Below are 16,078 nucleotides of genomic sequence, written 5' to 3'. Positions count from 1 at the left end.
ACCTAAATTTATTTGCCTTTTGTTTTAGATGTATAACATAAAATCACTGCGCGGTAATGTTTTAACTGTCTAACAATATACATCACTGCTTTAGCTATTAGTTCAATGTATGTTTAAAGTATTTACAATTCAAAGGTCCTACACTTAAGGGCCTAACCGACTAGCTTGTTACATATTTTAAAATGTATATCTTTCCTTGAAAAGAGCACCGTTACACCTGGGCAAACACGAGGGGGCACTGAGATTGCGCAGAAATATTCAACCATTTCTACGTATTAAATCGTTTCTTTCTCTAAAGCTTTTCCTTATTGTACGTCCCTATTTCAAAGTTCCCTCCTCACGCCGGATCCACCCAGCTGTGCGCAAGCCGTTGCTGATTGGCTGACTCGAGTTCATTTGCATTAACGTCAGTAAAGGCTGTAGGTCAATCCTTGCGGGTGCTTTTATTGGATCTGCTGCTGTCAAGCAGTGCCGAAGAATTGGAAGGGCAAACGCTGGAAAGGCAGGGAAAGACTAACAAAACACCATTATTAAGCTAATTTCTGTATTTATGTTTTAATACGATAAATATACGTCTTTCGTTTCGAATCACGAAACTTAACCGCGCAGATCGGTATGTTTTTGTGCGATTGCAGGATCCAGAGGTGGTACCACAGATAATTTGACAGCCTCTACATCTTTTTTTTTGCTTCTAAAAGAGGAAAAATCGTAGGGCCTTGATTCACTGCTGCCTGTTCTACACTACACGCCTTTCTAATTGAGGGTTTTCATTTCCACCTTGGAAGTGTATATTTGAATGAATATTACACGCAACGATTTATAGTTTTTGTAATTGTTTTTTTCTGGTGTATAAATGGAATGCCTGATTGGATTAAACGAATTGATTGCACGGTGAAGTGTGTAGACCACAGCGCAACTGGAGCAGTATGCTTTGGGAATATTTTAGCCTGTTGATGAAAGGTTGTGAAGTGGTGAGAACTGTCGTGAGAACCGGTTTGTTCCTAATGCCTTGATTTGAAGTGGGTAACCGGATTGGGAGACGAGAAGAGGACACGCTGCTGAATTAAATGTTTAAGGGTGTGGAAGGCAACACTGGGAAGGCAGAAAATGGATCAAACTATCGCGTGAATCGACCTGGACTATATTTAAAAAAGAGCAAAGTTAAATTGGAGTGAATAATGATATGGTACGAAGAGGAAAGGAGTGACAGCACGAGCTAAATTCGCCTATGGAATTGAGCAATCGAACTGAAGTCTAACGGGATTCATGCTGGTGAGGATACAACGTCGCTTTCAAGAGATATATGTAATTTACTTCATGTAACAGGGTGAAAGGAAATCAGTTTCCTGGTTTGGGGGGTGGGGGGGGAAGGAAGATATATCATTCATAGTTTCAAAGAGGGAAACGGTAGAGAACGTTTTATAAGAAGAGAAAAGAAGATATCAAGAGGGAAGCGAATAATATATAGCCTGTTTTAGGACTTAAGCAGAAATAACGCACCTAAAGTGGCTTAGAAGCATGGGCTGTGCTTCAAGCATTCATATATCGGATAGGGTGGTCTATCATAGCGGAAAAGACTCCGAGGATTCCCATTCCCCCCAACAGACCAACACCACGCTGCACTGCCCGCAGCCGGGCTTACCGATCAAACCCTCCACTTACAAGGTGAGTCGTCCAACACTGTGTGTGTGTGTGAGAGAGAGAAATTCTTACCAAGGTCCCCATGGTCTATATGAATCAGTTTTTGTTCAGCATGAATTAATGAGATGAAGTGAGCCAGTAATTTTCAGTTCAGAATTCCTGATGGTGAAGCCCTAATGTCACCTGCAGTAAGATGAGCAGATCACTTATCTCTGACAGAGGGTTCCATTATAGTGAGTTCCTCTGTCCAGCTGGACACTTCAGACCTTTCAAACTCAGCACTATCTGTATTCTGAACCTGTACCTGTTGTCTACTGCTACTGGCAGGTGGCTCATGGATTGGTCTGACTGAGGCCTCATGCCCACCTCATCAGTCCAGGTGTGTGTGTGTGTGTGTGTGTGTGTGTGGTGGGTGAGTGTGTTGGCTGCTGTAGTTCAGTGTGCATAAAACACATGAACACAGCGCAAGTATGTTACCTGGCAGGGTCACTGTGAAGTTGGATGTACTGGTTAGGAAGCTGCAGATGTCTTGTATAAGAAATTTCAAGCTTCTACTCAGCTTTCCCTTAAATGACATTGTAGATCATTGATGCACAAATTCATCTTTACATTAAAACTCACTGGTGTGTCCAAGTTGTGTGTGTACTCAATATTAGCATGTTTCATGTCAGTACAGTTTGTGTGTGTTGTGTAAGTGCATACAGCTTGTGTTTGTGTGTGTGTGTGTGTGTGTGTGTGTTTGTGTGTATGTGTGTGTACAGCACAAACCATCTTGGTGTATATTCGTAAGGTGTGTGCATATGGGCAGGCCCTCCCATCTGTTTCTGCCTGGACCAGCTTCAGCATCAACAGCCAATCAAAACAGTGAAAGCTCGACTGTTATGTCCACCAACTGACCAATGGCAGTAACATGGCTTTATAGCACACAGCAAATAACAAGTAACAGATCAAGGTGAGAGTGTGTGTGTGTGTGTGTGTGTGTGTGTGTGTGTGTGTGTGTGTGTTTAGATGTGCAGGTTGAAATCCAGGATTCTAGGAACAATCAAAGTTGTAGTGATGCACACTGCCTGGAATTGTTTGACGGATGGCTGCTTGTTGTACAACAGGATTCTGTATCACACTAATTGTGCCTCCAAAAACAAAGATACATTACAGTTACTCTAAATATATTAACATTTTTGCGGATGTGCACAAGGAATATTCTATGTAGCAGTTCTTTAAAGCTATATAAAAATGTCTACATACATTTGTGGGAAGTTGAATTTAAAAGTATATTGTAAAAACAATTGATTTAGTATCTGTGTTCCACACAGCCCTGTCAGGGCCATTTGCTTCTTTTTCTTCTTCTGTATACATACAACATTTTAATCAAATTTTCTCCCAGATTAATCATTGCAAATTCCCACCTCTTGGTCTTTACTATTGACATGAGAAGGGCTGTCCTGCACTTTCTCTGACACCTATAAAGACAGTACATCTTTGTAACGTTTCATCATTCAACTGAACGCACTAGGTGGTAAGCATTCACTGCCTGCTTATGTATGTGTGACACCTGGCATTACTCTGATGGGGTGAGAGGAACTATACTATCCATACTGAAGCAGTTCTAGTGTCTAAACTGTGAACTGCATGCAGCCTTGTTCTTGAGGGGGTGTAATATATAAAAACATGCTTTTCTCAGTTATTCATTACAACATGGTGGTAAGCACTCATCGTGTGATTTGAGTTGCTTATGGAAATGATACAAAAAAAATAAAAGCATATTGGGTCTTCTTGTGAAAACTCCTCCTACTTTCATTCAAGTTAATTTCATTAATGTTACCAGTTAGTTGATGCATTCATGAACACAAAAATCAATAGTCAGTCCTGCCAACTTCCAATTTCACCTCTCAGTTCAAAAGATTTAAAGACAATATTGATAACTATACTGACAGGCTAAGTAGCTAATATACGTAGCTAGTGGCATCACATCTAGCAGCACAGATAAGTTACAGTGAGTTCATGTTGTCAACATAAACCAAATTTTTTTATGTTTATTTTGTACTTAAAGAAACAGGCAGTGATTTTCTTTCAAAATATCAGATGAGAACATTTTACATTATTGTGAGATGCAAATACATGCACTGGATTTTTCACGAGTTTTTATTCTTTATTTAAATGGTGTTAATTAATATGAGAACTATTCATTATTACTTATAAATGGTTTTCTATTATTCAAAATCCCCAAAACAATGGCAGAGATAGTGTCCACAGGTGGGTACTCAGAGACTTTTATTTTTGGAAATAGTGGCACCTGGTTGGATAGATGGCTCTAATTTACTTTGCCATCAACTGAAAGTTATGTAGCATGTCTATCCTAATAACTGAGGTAACTGAGATTAATTGGACTGATACAATAAAAGGGGCTTAAATGTTTTTGTTTAAGGCTACTGGTTTCCAGATGGATCGTATTTGAAATGTTTGTAGTAAAGTTTTGGTCTATTATTCATTGCTCATACTATGGTGGTGTTATGGCTATCTAGCTCTGGAGAGCCATTTTCTAAATTCATATGAATCGCTGTTTCAATTTCTGCCTGTTTCTTTTGTAATCACATCCTAGATGCGAAATAATTACTGACATCCTCCAAGAAGCACCACAGCCACAGCTCTATAAATACAGACAATAAATTCAGAAAATATTGTTTTGTCTGGAATTTGAGACTAGTGAAAAAATGAGTTGTTGGAATCATGCCCAGTAGCTTGAGTTGTATATTTTTGATTTATGGTTTTGCTGTCTGTGTTTTTCTTAACAATCAATTCTGCATGGTGACCCAACTGTTTTTTTGTGTTTTTTTTAGAGTGACTTGCTTGGGCACCACCTTTTCTTGTCTTAACTCTGTGCTGCATTATAAGAGTCTTATGAGAACACTATGTGAGTTATGTGAGACTTGATTGGTAACTCGAAGGCAATGAATTGACACTTAATTCTGACTTGCATATGTGAGACTTACTTCCATCTCTGCTATGATGTCATCAAGTTCCAAGCTTTACTTTACACCTGTTTGGATGAGCTGGGAGCATTGTGTTGCAGCAGAGCAGACATGTTTGGGAAATATAAAGGTTCGTAAGTGCATTGGAGACTCATTACCCTCCACAGGAGTCTCATGAAGTTCAGGATTGTAAAAGGATCATCAAATACAGGCATCAAAACAGTGTCCCTTGTGAACCACATGCTATTCATGTGGAAAATCAATAATTTAATTTAAAATGTTAGACATTTTTTTTATAACCAAATAAGAAATGTATTGATGTAGAGGAAGCCTAATGTTAAAAATTTCCCTGAATTATAGTTCAAGTCTCTCAGCATGTTATTAAATTTGTTTAAATGTTTCATTGCATTTATGGCGTTTATCTGACGCTTTTATCCAAAGTGACTTACAATTATGACTGAGTGCAACTTGAGCAACTGAGGGCTAAGGGCCTTGCTCCGTGGGCCACAGTGGTAACTTGGCAGTGGTGGGGCTTGTACTGGCAACCTTCTAATTACTAGTCCAGTACCTTAACCACCTGGTAAAGCTGATGGTGTGCTTCAGTTCTCAGAGTGTAGGGCCAGTGTCATACTGATAGATATGTAGTCACTCTGGATGTCTGTCACATGCTGTAAATGGTTGTTTTTAGCCTCAGGATCTCAGTCTCTGTGTGCCTTTTGATTGGTCAATTTATACAAATCAATTTTAGTATAACAGTTTTAGTGCTGTCACTTTAATGGTTTTTCTGTTGGTATCACATGACTTCACTATGTGGTTATGTTTGGTAATCAGATGGTAGTGCAAACTAGGAGTGCACAATATGGACAAAATACTCTGTGACTACTGCTATGCATTACAATTTGCATTAAAATACCTTACAATTAAAACACATTGGTAAACCTTTGATATAATTGTAGAGGTTATTTTGACTTACATGATTTATGTGAATACTGTGTATAGTGCCAGATAAAAGATACACAAAACCATGGTCCAGAGGATGTGAGCTTGATCAGGATAGTCACAGAATACACACAAATTTACATTAGTATTGCAAAGGTCAGTATTCTGATAGAAATTAGATTATGTATTATAACAACAATATTAATAATAATATAAATTACTATAACAAAATGTTACGTTATATTATAATATAATAGAGTCTAATCATTGTATTATTATGTTTGTGTTGTAATATTATTTTTATATGTAATTAACACATTGCTAAGGTAATATATTTTTAACATCAGGCTTTTAAGAGCATGTTCAGAGCTGTGAGAGTGTGTGTGTGTGTGTGTGTGTGTGTGTGTGTGTGTGTGTGTGTGTGTGTGTGTGTGTTTCCTAAGGACACCATGAAGGGAGGAGACATGAGAGTCTAGACACATTATCCATGTCCAGGCCCTATGGGATAAGACTGAAACCATTTTTACAGAGAAGGACACGCGTTATCTGAAGGCCACAGAACACACACACCCTACTGCTTTGCTAACACACACTCATGTGCGCACACACATACACACATATATACACACACTGAATCACAGCCTCTTATGTACATATTCCACAGTGTAGCTGTAGCTGTCTCAACTACCTGTTTTACTGTGTTAGCCCCCCAACCCCCATGCTCACACACAATCACACACAGTCCCTTCACCATGTTTCTCGCCTCCCCCGACACACACACACACACACACACACACACACACACACACACACACACAGTCACCCTGCTTATTTGCTGGGTGTTATAAAGCCATTTACTGTCACTGTTTAGTTGATGGGTATAATGTTCCTGCATTCAGTGTCTTGATTGGCTGTTGATGCTGCTGCTGATGATCCAGTCAGAAGGAGGTGGGAGGGTCTTGGTGACAACTAACCTCCAGCAACTTTGCTGAGTTTAGACTGACTATGCTGCTCCATAGCTGCCTTCAGGGAAATGTGGCCAAATGAAATTAACCACACTAGCCATCAGCAATGGCATCAAATTACAAGTGGCCTGGAAAAAAATTGTCAGATGCACACAGATATGTTTGTTTTTATAAAGTTGCATCCTATGCAAATACAAAAATAAACCAAAGGGAAGCATTGCTCATTGAAATAGGCCTGTAATGAAAAAAAAATGTGTGATCGTGTCTCTTTCTATGTGTGGGTGAGCAGGCTGTGTATTTCTATTTGTTTCAGCTGTGTGTGTTTGCATGTGTGTGTGAGTTGTGTGAATTTGTGTGCATGTGTGTGTGAGTTGTGTGAATATGTGAGCGTGTGTGAGAGTACGCGTGTTTACAGTGCTGAGCCTGAGTCAAGGGTGTGACACCATCTGGGCAGCCCTGTCTGTGATAAGGCTCAAGTACAAGGTCTGACGATGGGTTTCTCGGTCTGCAGGAACATTCCTCTCTCTCGTTCTCGCTCGCTCTCCGAGTGTGTGTGTGTAAGTGTGTGTGCTGATCTAAGGGACAGACTGTGGCCTCCCCCAAACAGACTGTGGTTTATCTAGCCTTGGCTCACGTTCCTGTACCCCCCCAAACCCCTGTCCACTGGCTTCACTGTCAGACACTGTCTGTGTGTCTCTCTCTCTCTCTGTCTCTCTCTCTCTATCTCTCTCTCTATTTCTTTCTTTCCCTCCTTCTCTTGTATTCTCACTTTCTTTTAGTCTTCAGCATTAGAAAGCTTCTTGCGCATGCAAGTCTTAAGTGTTATAAGATGTTTTGCAAATTTAAGCCTCAAAGTATTTGGGGAACAAAAACACATTTCTCAGTTCTGTAAATCAGTTCATTTTGTCAGCAGGTCCAGCTCTGTGTTTTGTAGAAGGGACCCTGTAGTGCGTGCGAGTGTGTGTGTTCTTCGTCTCGTGCTACTCTGACATACAGACAGGGAGCAGGAAGCACTCCTACAGTTACATATGGGAATACTTATATTTAATTGCACAAAGTAATGATGATAATTAATTTGAAACAAACAAAACAAACAAAATGTCTCTTGGCTTAAGATTCTGCCAAAGTTACAGTGTCATAAACACTGTAATATACTAAGGGTCATAATAAAGCACAATAGCTTAAATAATACAAATATTTTCAACAAAAAGGGGGTTTTGTATATAGTGGATAGTATCCAAATACAACAATAGCTTTGCTCTTAGCTAGGGCAAAACCCGAGTGTAAACACTAATCTAGCCCTACATTTAGTCCTGACTCTAACTCTTATGTCTCGGGTTAGGGTTAGGACCAGAGTTAATGTTTGGACTAGAGGTAGACATGCTCGTGCTGCCACTCTCAAAAAGACATCAGGTCTAAGACATCAGGGGTCACAACACAATCTGCTGCTGTCAAAGGAGAGTATGAATGCATGAGTGCCCTTCTTAAAGGGCTGAATAAACAGGAGTTCTGGAATAGTGATCTGTAGTGTTGCGAATCTGTGGGTGGATCACTGACTAACTCTCTGAGGCAAATTGGGTGGATCACTGAGTGAATCTGGGTGGATCACTGACTGAATCTGTGGGTGGATCACTGAGTAACTCTCTGAGGGAATTTGGGGGTGGAGCTGTGGATGGATCTGTTAGTGAATCTGTGGGTGGGTTGTTGCATCTGTAGAAAAGGTATTTTAAAGGTATTTAAAGAAAAGGTATTTAAAGAAATGTAAATGTAAATAACAGGCATGGCATGATGTTTTTTTTTTGTCTAAGAAGTAAAAGTAGTTTCTATAACTTGCTTTTCACATTTAAGTCATGACAGCAGCATCATGCAGAAAACAGTGTGCACTGTGCATTTGGTTGTAGTTCATTATTACTGCAGTTCATTATTACTGCATAAGTCAACATATTCAATTAAATCATGGCCAAGCAGATTGTTATTGGGTGTTGTATGTTTCTTTTATAATATTTAGATGTGTTTTATGGTAACTAGTGTTAGACTGGATCTGTCACAAACTCCCTCTCTGATATATGTATGTTAAAAAAGCAGATTAAGTGTGTTTGTATGTGCTTCCGTCCAACACAAGTAGATGCATATTGTGTTTTTCTCATGGTCTACAGATCTGCCAAGCTCGGTGTGTGTGTGTGTGTGTGTGTGTTTGTGTTTCTCATAAGCTAGAAGACTTATAGACAATGTGTCCATGCATGTGGGTGTATGGTGTATGTCTGTGTGTGTCTCATGCTCTACAAACCTGCCTGCTGGTGTGTGTGGGGGTAGTTATCTGTGGCATGTGTCTGCGTGTGCTTATCATGCTCTACAAACTTGCCAGCGTGTGTGTGTGTGTGTGTGTGTGTGTGTGTGTGTGTGTGTGTGTGTGTGTATCTCATGCTCTGCAAACCTGCCAGCCTGTGTGTGTGTCTTTCTCATGGGAAACGGGTCTTGCCATGCTCTCTTGTAAACCTTTGTTGTCATGGCTACAGTTGATACAGACTTTTATAATGCTGTTCATGCAGTAGAATAAACTATTTTTGTGGAATAAACTATATGTTCCTAAAATCTTCTCTTAGTGAGCTGTAGAAGTGAGCTGAGCTCACAGGATTTGGCACCACATTTCTGATTTATGTTTGAGAGGACCAGAGAAAAAAACAGATACAGGAAGACAAAATCAACTGAGCACGTGCAGTTGCTGCTCTTCCTGAAGAGAAGTGACATCAGTGTAGACAGCAAATTTTTGCCTTGTAGTTTCTCTGTTTTGTTGTACTGCTATTTTGCCACACACACACACACACACACAGAGAGACTGAGGGTGAGTGAGTGAGTCATTATGTCATTATACTGTAAGATAAATATTCTCCTATATGGGAGTTGCACAGATTTTGAAATTAACTCACTTTAAATCTTTGATAGACTGTTAGAAAAGTTCCAGATATGTTTGCATTTTTGTGTTTAAATACTGGAGTTATGGTGGAGTTATAGATTACACTGGCATTGAATGTTATAGTGGTTGTAGTGGAGTGGGAAGTTACAGTGGACTTGATGATGGAGTTATCATGGGATTAGAAGTTATGGTGGCGTTATTTGGGGGTTAGAGGTTATGGTGGTTATGGTGTTTATTATGGGGTTAGAGGTTATGGTGGTTATGTTGGGTTTAGAGGTTGTGGTTGTTTTTGTGGTTATGGTGAAGTTGTTGGGATTTGAAGTTATACAGGACATGTGTTAGTGTGTAGTGTGTACATGCATGCGTGTTAGTGTAGTGTGTGTGTGTGTGTGTGTCTGTGTGTGTGTCTGTGTGTGTGTGTTGGGGTTTTCACCCTTATGATCATGAGGGAACATGTGATGCTCTGCCCTCTTCTAGACCCCAACACATAGACACACACAGACACACACTCACATGAACACAGAGACTCTACAACCCAGTACCATGCACACACTACACGCTTATACAACCACTCCCCTTATCACACTTATACACATAGACCCTCTATACCCAATCACACTCATTCTCTCTTTCTCTCCCTCCCATCACATAAATACAAACCTGGAAACCCTCTAAACCCCAGCACCCCTCCTAACACACACCACTTTTATAAATATAGACCCACTACACCTCATTTCTCTCTTTCTCTCACACACTCCAACACCAAAATTGCAGATAAAAACTCTTAGGCTATACCTGACTATGGGATATTGTAGCCAAGCCATTATGTTGTTGGTTGGAGTTGATTGATAATGAATGTTATTGGCTGGACCTGTTTGATAATGAATATTATTGGTTGGAGCTGATTGATAATGAATGTTATTGGTTGAAGTTGATAACCTGGGTCAAGAGGGCTCCCAGTGGGTTTCTCGTGGTCTTTGTTAGACACAAGGACACATGTAGTGCTACACACACTTTCATGCCAGCTATGTGTTAGTATAGTGACCTCTTCCTGCTGTATGAATTATGAATTATTCTGGAACGGCCTCCTAAAATATCATAGCACTATGGACCCGATAAAAGATAGAGTTTGTGACTCCCCATTGGTATGTATGGTATAGATGGTATGTGACTGTGATCACTCCTTGATTATGATCAGATTTGACCTACCGTATTGGTTTCAGAGCTGGACTAGAGGGCTAGCAGGGTTGGTGTGTACTGCTGGTACTTTAGGTAAATAACGAGTTTAAAGCTGGGTTGTAGTTGTTATACTGATTATTTTAGATTTTGATGTGTGTGGCAGCAGTGGTTCCCCTTACATATGCAGTGAGTTACTACAACAGGCAGAAGAAAAGGATGCTCCTCTGTTTCCTTCTCAATAGATATCGTTAGAGCCATACGATGGTGCACATGCATGCATGGTGTTGAGCGTGTGCAGGTGTGTGTACACACATGCGTGGTTTTGCACAGTCATGTGTGTGTGTGTGTGTGTGTGTGTGTGTGTGTGTGCGCGCGCGCGCGTGTGTGTGTGTGCATATGTGTGTTTGAGTATGTGTGAGAGAGAGAGAGAGAGAATGAATACCAGCCTTATTTGTTATTGGGGCTCAGGATCAGGATAAAAGTTTCCTAAAGCAGACAGGACAAACACACATGCACACACTCGCACGCATGCACACACATAGGCACACACATACACACACACACACACACGCGCGCACACACACACATACAGAGGCATGATCACAGGAACAAACATGTGCATATGCACATGCATGGAAATACACATCCACAAACACATGCCAACATGCACCGAACAGGTATACACACAAGTATAGACCAATGCGTGCAAAGATGTACAGAACATTTGGTTAAGCATTGTGCTTTTTTTGTCTTTTGAACCACTTAAAAATTAATTTCATTCAACCAATATGTAGTATTATGTAGCCAAGACTGAGAGCTGCAACCACAACCAACCTCAGACCCAGATCTTGCAGACAGTGATGTGTGCTTTGACAACTGCACCAAAGAGACCGGCATGTACACCATTCTCTTCATCAGAGGAAGTCATGGTCTCCATCACACTTCCTTCACCTTTGGAAAGTGTTACATATTTTCCCTTGTTCCCCTTCATCCACACTTAATCCAGGGACACACCCACGGCCCTCGTCAGGGGGGTCTTCTCCATGGGCGCGCTCCAAATGGCCAGTACCATCTAGTGCTTGGCGATAAAACAATCTTGAAACAGGATCGCAGTAAAATGTTGATAACGATGATGAGCTTTTGACATTTTTGCTCAATAAAGATAGATGCAACCTATCACATAGTACAAATAAACATGACAACAGTCATGTTGGCTTAGACACCTTCCACATAGCATTGTTTGAGCTACCAGCACTGCAGAAAGCTCTGAAAAGTAGGAAAAAATGAGTGGAACCATTAAGGTGGTCTGCAAAATATGTCTTTGATCATTGTAAAACACATGGGGAAGACAGGAAACGCAACAATTCTTTTCCAATACCTGAAAAGGTGCCCTCTCCCTGACCACAACGACCACACCCACGTGTGATAATGCAGCCAAGTTAGTACATGTTTTGGTACTCTACCAAAACAACAATAAATTGTCATTCTTTTGCAAGAATATAACAAGCACAGTTTCAATGATATAACAAGCTCAGATGTAGCACAATGACTGGTTTACAGTATTCACATTTTGCACTGTTTACACAGATAGCCTTTAAAACATTTGAGAGTTGTAAAACCAATACATAATTAATATTACTTTATCTTGTTAATAAAGTTCTGATAAAGCATGATAAAGCAAGTTTACACAGTTAAATGTTTATATTATACTATTTTTACAAATAAATTGATTACTAATGAACCCACCAGTTTAGTCAAACAAGCAGCATTATCAAATTATCTGATGAATATTGATATGGATCAATATGGGGAAAAATATCATGATCATATTTTTGCCATATCGCCCAGCCCTAGTACTACCCACATTTTCTGTTTGTTTGTTTGTGAGTAAATGCATGGATGGGAGAGAGAGGGGGGAACAATGTGTGTATGTATGGGTAAGAGAAAGGGAGCAAGGAACTGTGTGCATGTATTGTGTTAGAGGAAAGAGAGGAACTGTGTGTGTCGTATGTATGTATGTATGTATGTATGTATGTATGTGTGTGTGTGTGTGTGTGTGTGTGTGTGTATGTGTGTATATATATATATATATATATATATATATATATATATATATATATATATATATATATATATGTATATGTATGTATGTATGTATGTATGTGTGTGTGTGTGTGTGTGTGTGTGTGTGTGTGTGTGGGAGAAAAAGGAACAGTGTGGAGTATGTATGAGAACCATTCTATGTATGGGAGAGAGAGAAAGAGTGTTTGTGTGTATGGGAGATAGAGGAACAGTGTGTGTGTGGGAGAACGTGGGGTATGTATGGGGAGACAATATGCTAATTTTAGATATTTTTACACAAATATGCAACATTTTCAAGGTTTAGAGGTTTATTTGCCATAAGGAATTTGATCAGTGCCCCACAGATACAAAGGGGAATTATTTTTCTTCCAAGAAATTCCCCAGACAGTGAACAATCAATACACAAAGATTAAGCAGCAAACACTAATCCTTGTGGTCCCCGGCACTACAGAGATTAGTTCAGCCCTGCACAGTATATTGTCTTTTAGTTGTTTTATCAGATTTGGCCTTGGTAATCCTGATGATCACAGATGCAATATGGCAATGAGCCCTTTAATAAAATATCAGATTTGTGTGTTTCTGCTGTGAATATCAGATGTTCTCAATGAGTGTTCTGTGTTTTAATGAATCAAGGCTTTTATGTGATCAAATGTTAATTTGATAAGAATAATGCAGGACAGTTTTTGTCACATTAAGGGAATATCACAATCTTAAGCAATATAATCGCTGTGATATTCCGGAGTGCAGCTGTATTGGTTAGGGTTAGGCAGAATGGTGGGAGAGGCATTCTTCACACATCCAATAATAATACTAGGTATGTGGCGATGAACGGTAATACGGTATACCATGATATTAAAGACGTACCGTAACGTTATTGTTTACACTTCAAAATACAGTCACCATATTTTTAAAAAGGTGCTTATTTCGCCAGAGACACAAAGCAACCCTGCTTTAACAACCTTTCACCCACTACAGTATGTAGTTCTTATCACATGTCATTGTCACTGCCGAGGGAGATGTAAACATATATTCCGAAAGGTGGCGGGAACCCAGAACCATCAAAAAAGTTTATATCAGAACTATGGAAATATTTTAGTTACAGGAAAGAAAGTACAGGTGATCGTAGAGAGTTGGCCACTATAACGCCACATTATGTGTGAGAAGCAGCAAAGTTGGCCAATGCGAGCAATATAATGGCACAACTGTACGATAATGACCCGAAACAATTTAGTGCACTTAAGGTAAACTTTCCAATCCCATTTGAATAGCATGATGATGGTTTAACAGTTAGATTTTTTTATAACAATAATATTATGTGCAAAGAAGTTTTGGTTGGCTAGATTAGAAGTCTGCAATCTGACCGAAAAAAATGTTCTAGTAGGGTTCCGATTTCTGTTAAGTGTTTTTGAAATATATGTAGCAGATTGGCGTTTTTCCAATGAATATTCCGACGTGCATGTATTTTCTGTCGTGCGTTTCCTCTATCGTTGGTACAGTCTATAGCTAGCTTGGCTTGCTAGATGTGAAAAAATCCCTTTATTTCAGCAAAAGATTCATATATAGCTTAGCTTCATATCATGCTGATCCCCAGTCAGTTCACTATAGAGTAAACACTGGTAAATACGAACGAGTGGACCTTTGCGAACAGTGGTGGATCTTTGCGCCGGGTTTAAGTTTGCCTGAAGTATGCTAACAGCTAACTAGTAACTATAGTAACATAGCGCAGCGGCTAATAGTTGTTCAGTGTAAGAACTAAAACTGAGGATTCTGTTCATTCAAACGGGTAGTTTGACTATTCAGAGCTATCAGCATAGCATAAGATAATAATGGTCTTATCGGTTAGTAGTAATTAATACAGTAAGACAATTAACCTATCATACATTGCTGATGGACCGTTGTGCGTGAGTAAGATGTAGCGTTATGCATACTATATTTAACGCTACTGTTCATTGTGCTGTAGCCTATTTGAAAACACAGCTAGCTAACTACTGTAATTGCTAGCATGAAACTTTAGAATTTCGGCAAAACTATACTGATAAACAATACTGCTAGTGTATGAGCCTACAGATGCACATAATATCAATTTATATCTTTCATACTAAATATGCTGGATTTCATGGTTGGCCAGAAAAACGGTAGCACAACAGTTACTCACCAATAAATCTATAAACATTTCATTGTAGTCCTCTGAAAAGTTAAATATAATGTCCAGCAAGTATCGTTCTAATTAGAGGTATCACTAATCTACCCATTACTATTGCTATATAACCTATTAATATCCTACACTGTTGGGGTAAGACCCTCACTGGAATCCTCAGTTTGGACTGGGGCTTAGACCTGGCATGGACATAGTTTGGGCCTGTTTTAGACCTAGTGTTGACGGATGAAAATTGCTTTTTACCTGGTTGACATGATCTTACACAGCTCACTTTCTCTCATGAACATTGTGAGAGCTTAGTACTTGTAATGTGTGTGTGTGTGTGTGTGTGTGTGTGTGTGTGTGTGTGTGTGTGTGCGCGTGCACACGCTTGCATGTGTATTTTATTTTTTAATTGAGGTTGGGGTCAGGGACATGTTTATCTTTTGGAGTCATAATACTTCACAGTGTAGTATAGAAATACATAATATAATAAACTTTATTTGTGTGTGTGTTTGTGTGTGTCTGCACTTGTGCACATCAAACTAAGTTTGAGTGTAGGTTTCACTTAGGGCCGAGACACGAAGTTGTAAGAGACACAGAAGGAGAAAGAAACAGAGAAAAAAGAAAGAAAGAGAATGTGTGTGTGAGAGAGAGAGAGAGAAATGGTCCCAGCAGTGTTGCTGTTAGGAAGTTGTTTACCCTCTATATCTGTCTCCACTGACGTCTGCCCTCTCAACAATGTCATCCAATTTCCTGTTTTTCACTTCAGTGGAAAGCCACCGCTGTAGTGTATACAAATGTGTGTGTGTGCGTGTGTGTGCGTGTGTGTGTTTGAGAGAGAGAGAGAGAGAGAGAGAGAGAGAGCAAGAGAGCTCTATAGTAGCGGATGCAGTCAAGAGACAGGATGGAGAGGTAAAGACAGATCTGCAGAAACAGTACAAGAATAAGCCTAACCTTGCACACTGAGAAACAGTAGATGTATACCTGCACACAGGGAACTGGCTTTTCCTAGTTGGTAGCAGCAGTGCGCTGCTGTATAAATTTAGACAGCTCTGCACAGGCTGCCTCCTCTTCCTCTGCAGGCATGGACACCACCTGGTGTCAGTGCCACTGCTGCCAGTGTCCTGGTTCATACCCAGCAGTTCCTTAACTATCTCTGTCTAGCAGTCTTCCATGTGGCTGGGGTTTCATGTGGTGGCAGTTTTGTGTAGGTATGGTTATGTGTGGTTGGGGTTTCATGTAGCTACTG

The 16,078-nt window shown here is 39.8% G+C and overlaps 1 protein-coding gene across 8 annotated transcripts in view; it reads left to right on the top strand.

The window, feature by feature from the left end:
* The first annotated feature begins 453 nt into the window (after positions 1-453).
* Positions 454-16,078, top strand: part of pde8a (phosphodiesterase 8A) — a 48,125-nt gene continuing 32,500 nt past the window's right edge. For 3 of the 8 annotated variants that reach the window (XM_081715954.1, XM_027009884.3, XM_081715958.1), the window contains exon 1: positions 454-1,665. In XM_081715954.1, coding sequence (XP_081572080.1) covers positions 1,519-1,665 — 147 coding nt within the window. In that variant the 5' untranslated portion in view covers positions 454-1,518. Of the gene's footprint in view, positions 1,666-1,968; positions 2,021-2,402; positions 2,594-6,356; positions 7,072-16,078 lie in introns of those variants that run through there. The other 5 variants (XM_081715955.1, XM_081715951.1, XM_081715956.1 and 2 more) reach the window with 5 other exon arrangements.

This window comes from Electrophorus electricus, chromosome 6, assembly GCF_041902795.1.
Source record: "Electrophorus electricus isolate QZ-2024a chromosome 6, ASM4190279v1, whole genome shotgun sequence".
NCBI lineage: Eukaryota > Metazoa > Chordata > Actinopteri > Gymnotiformes > Gymnotidae > Electrophorus > Electrophorus electricus.
This window is presented reverse-complemented; position numbering and strand designations above follow the sequence as displayed.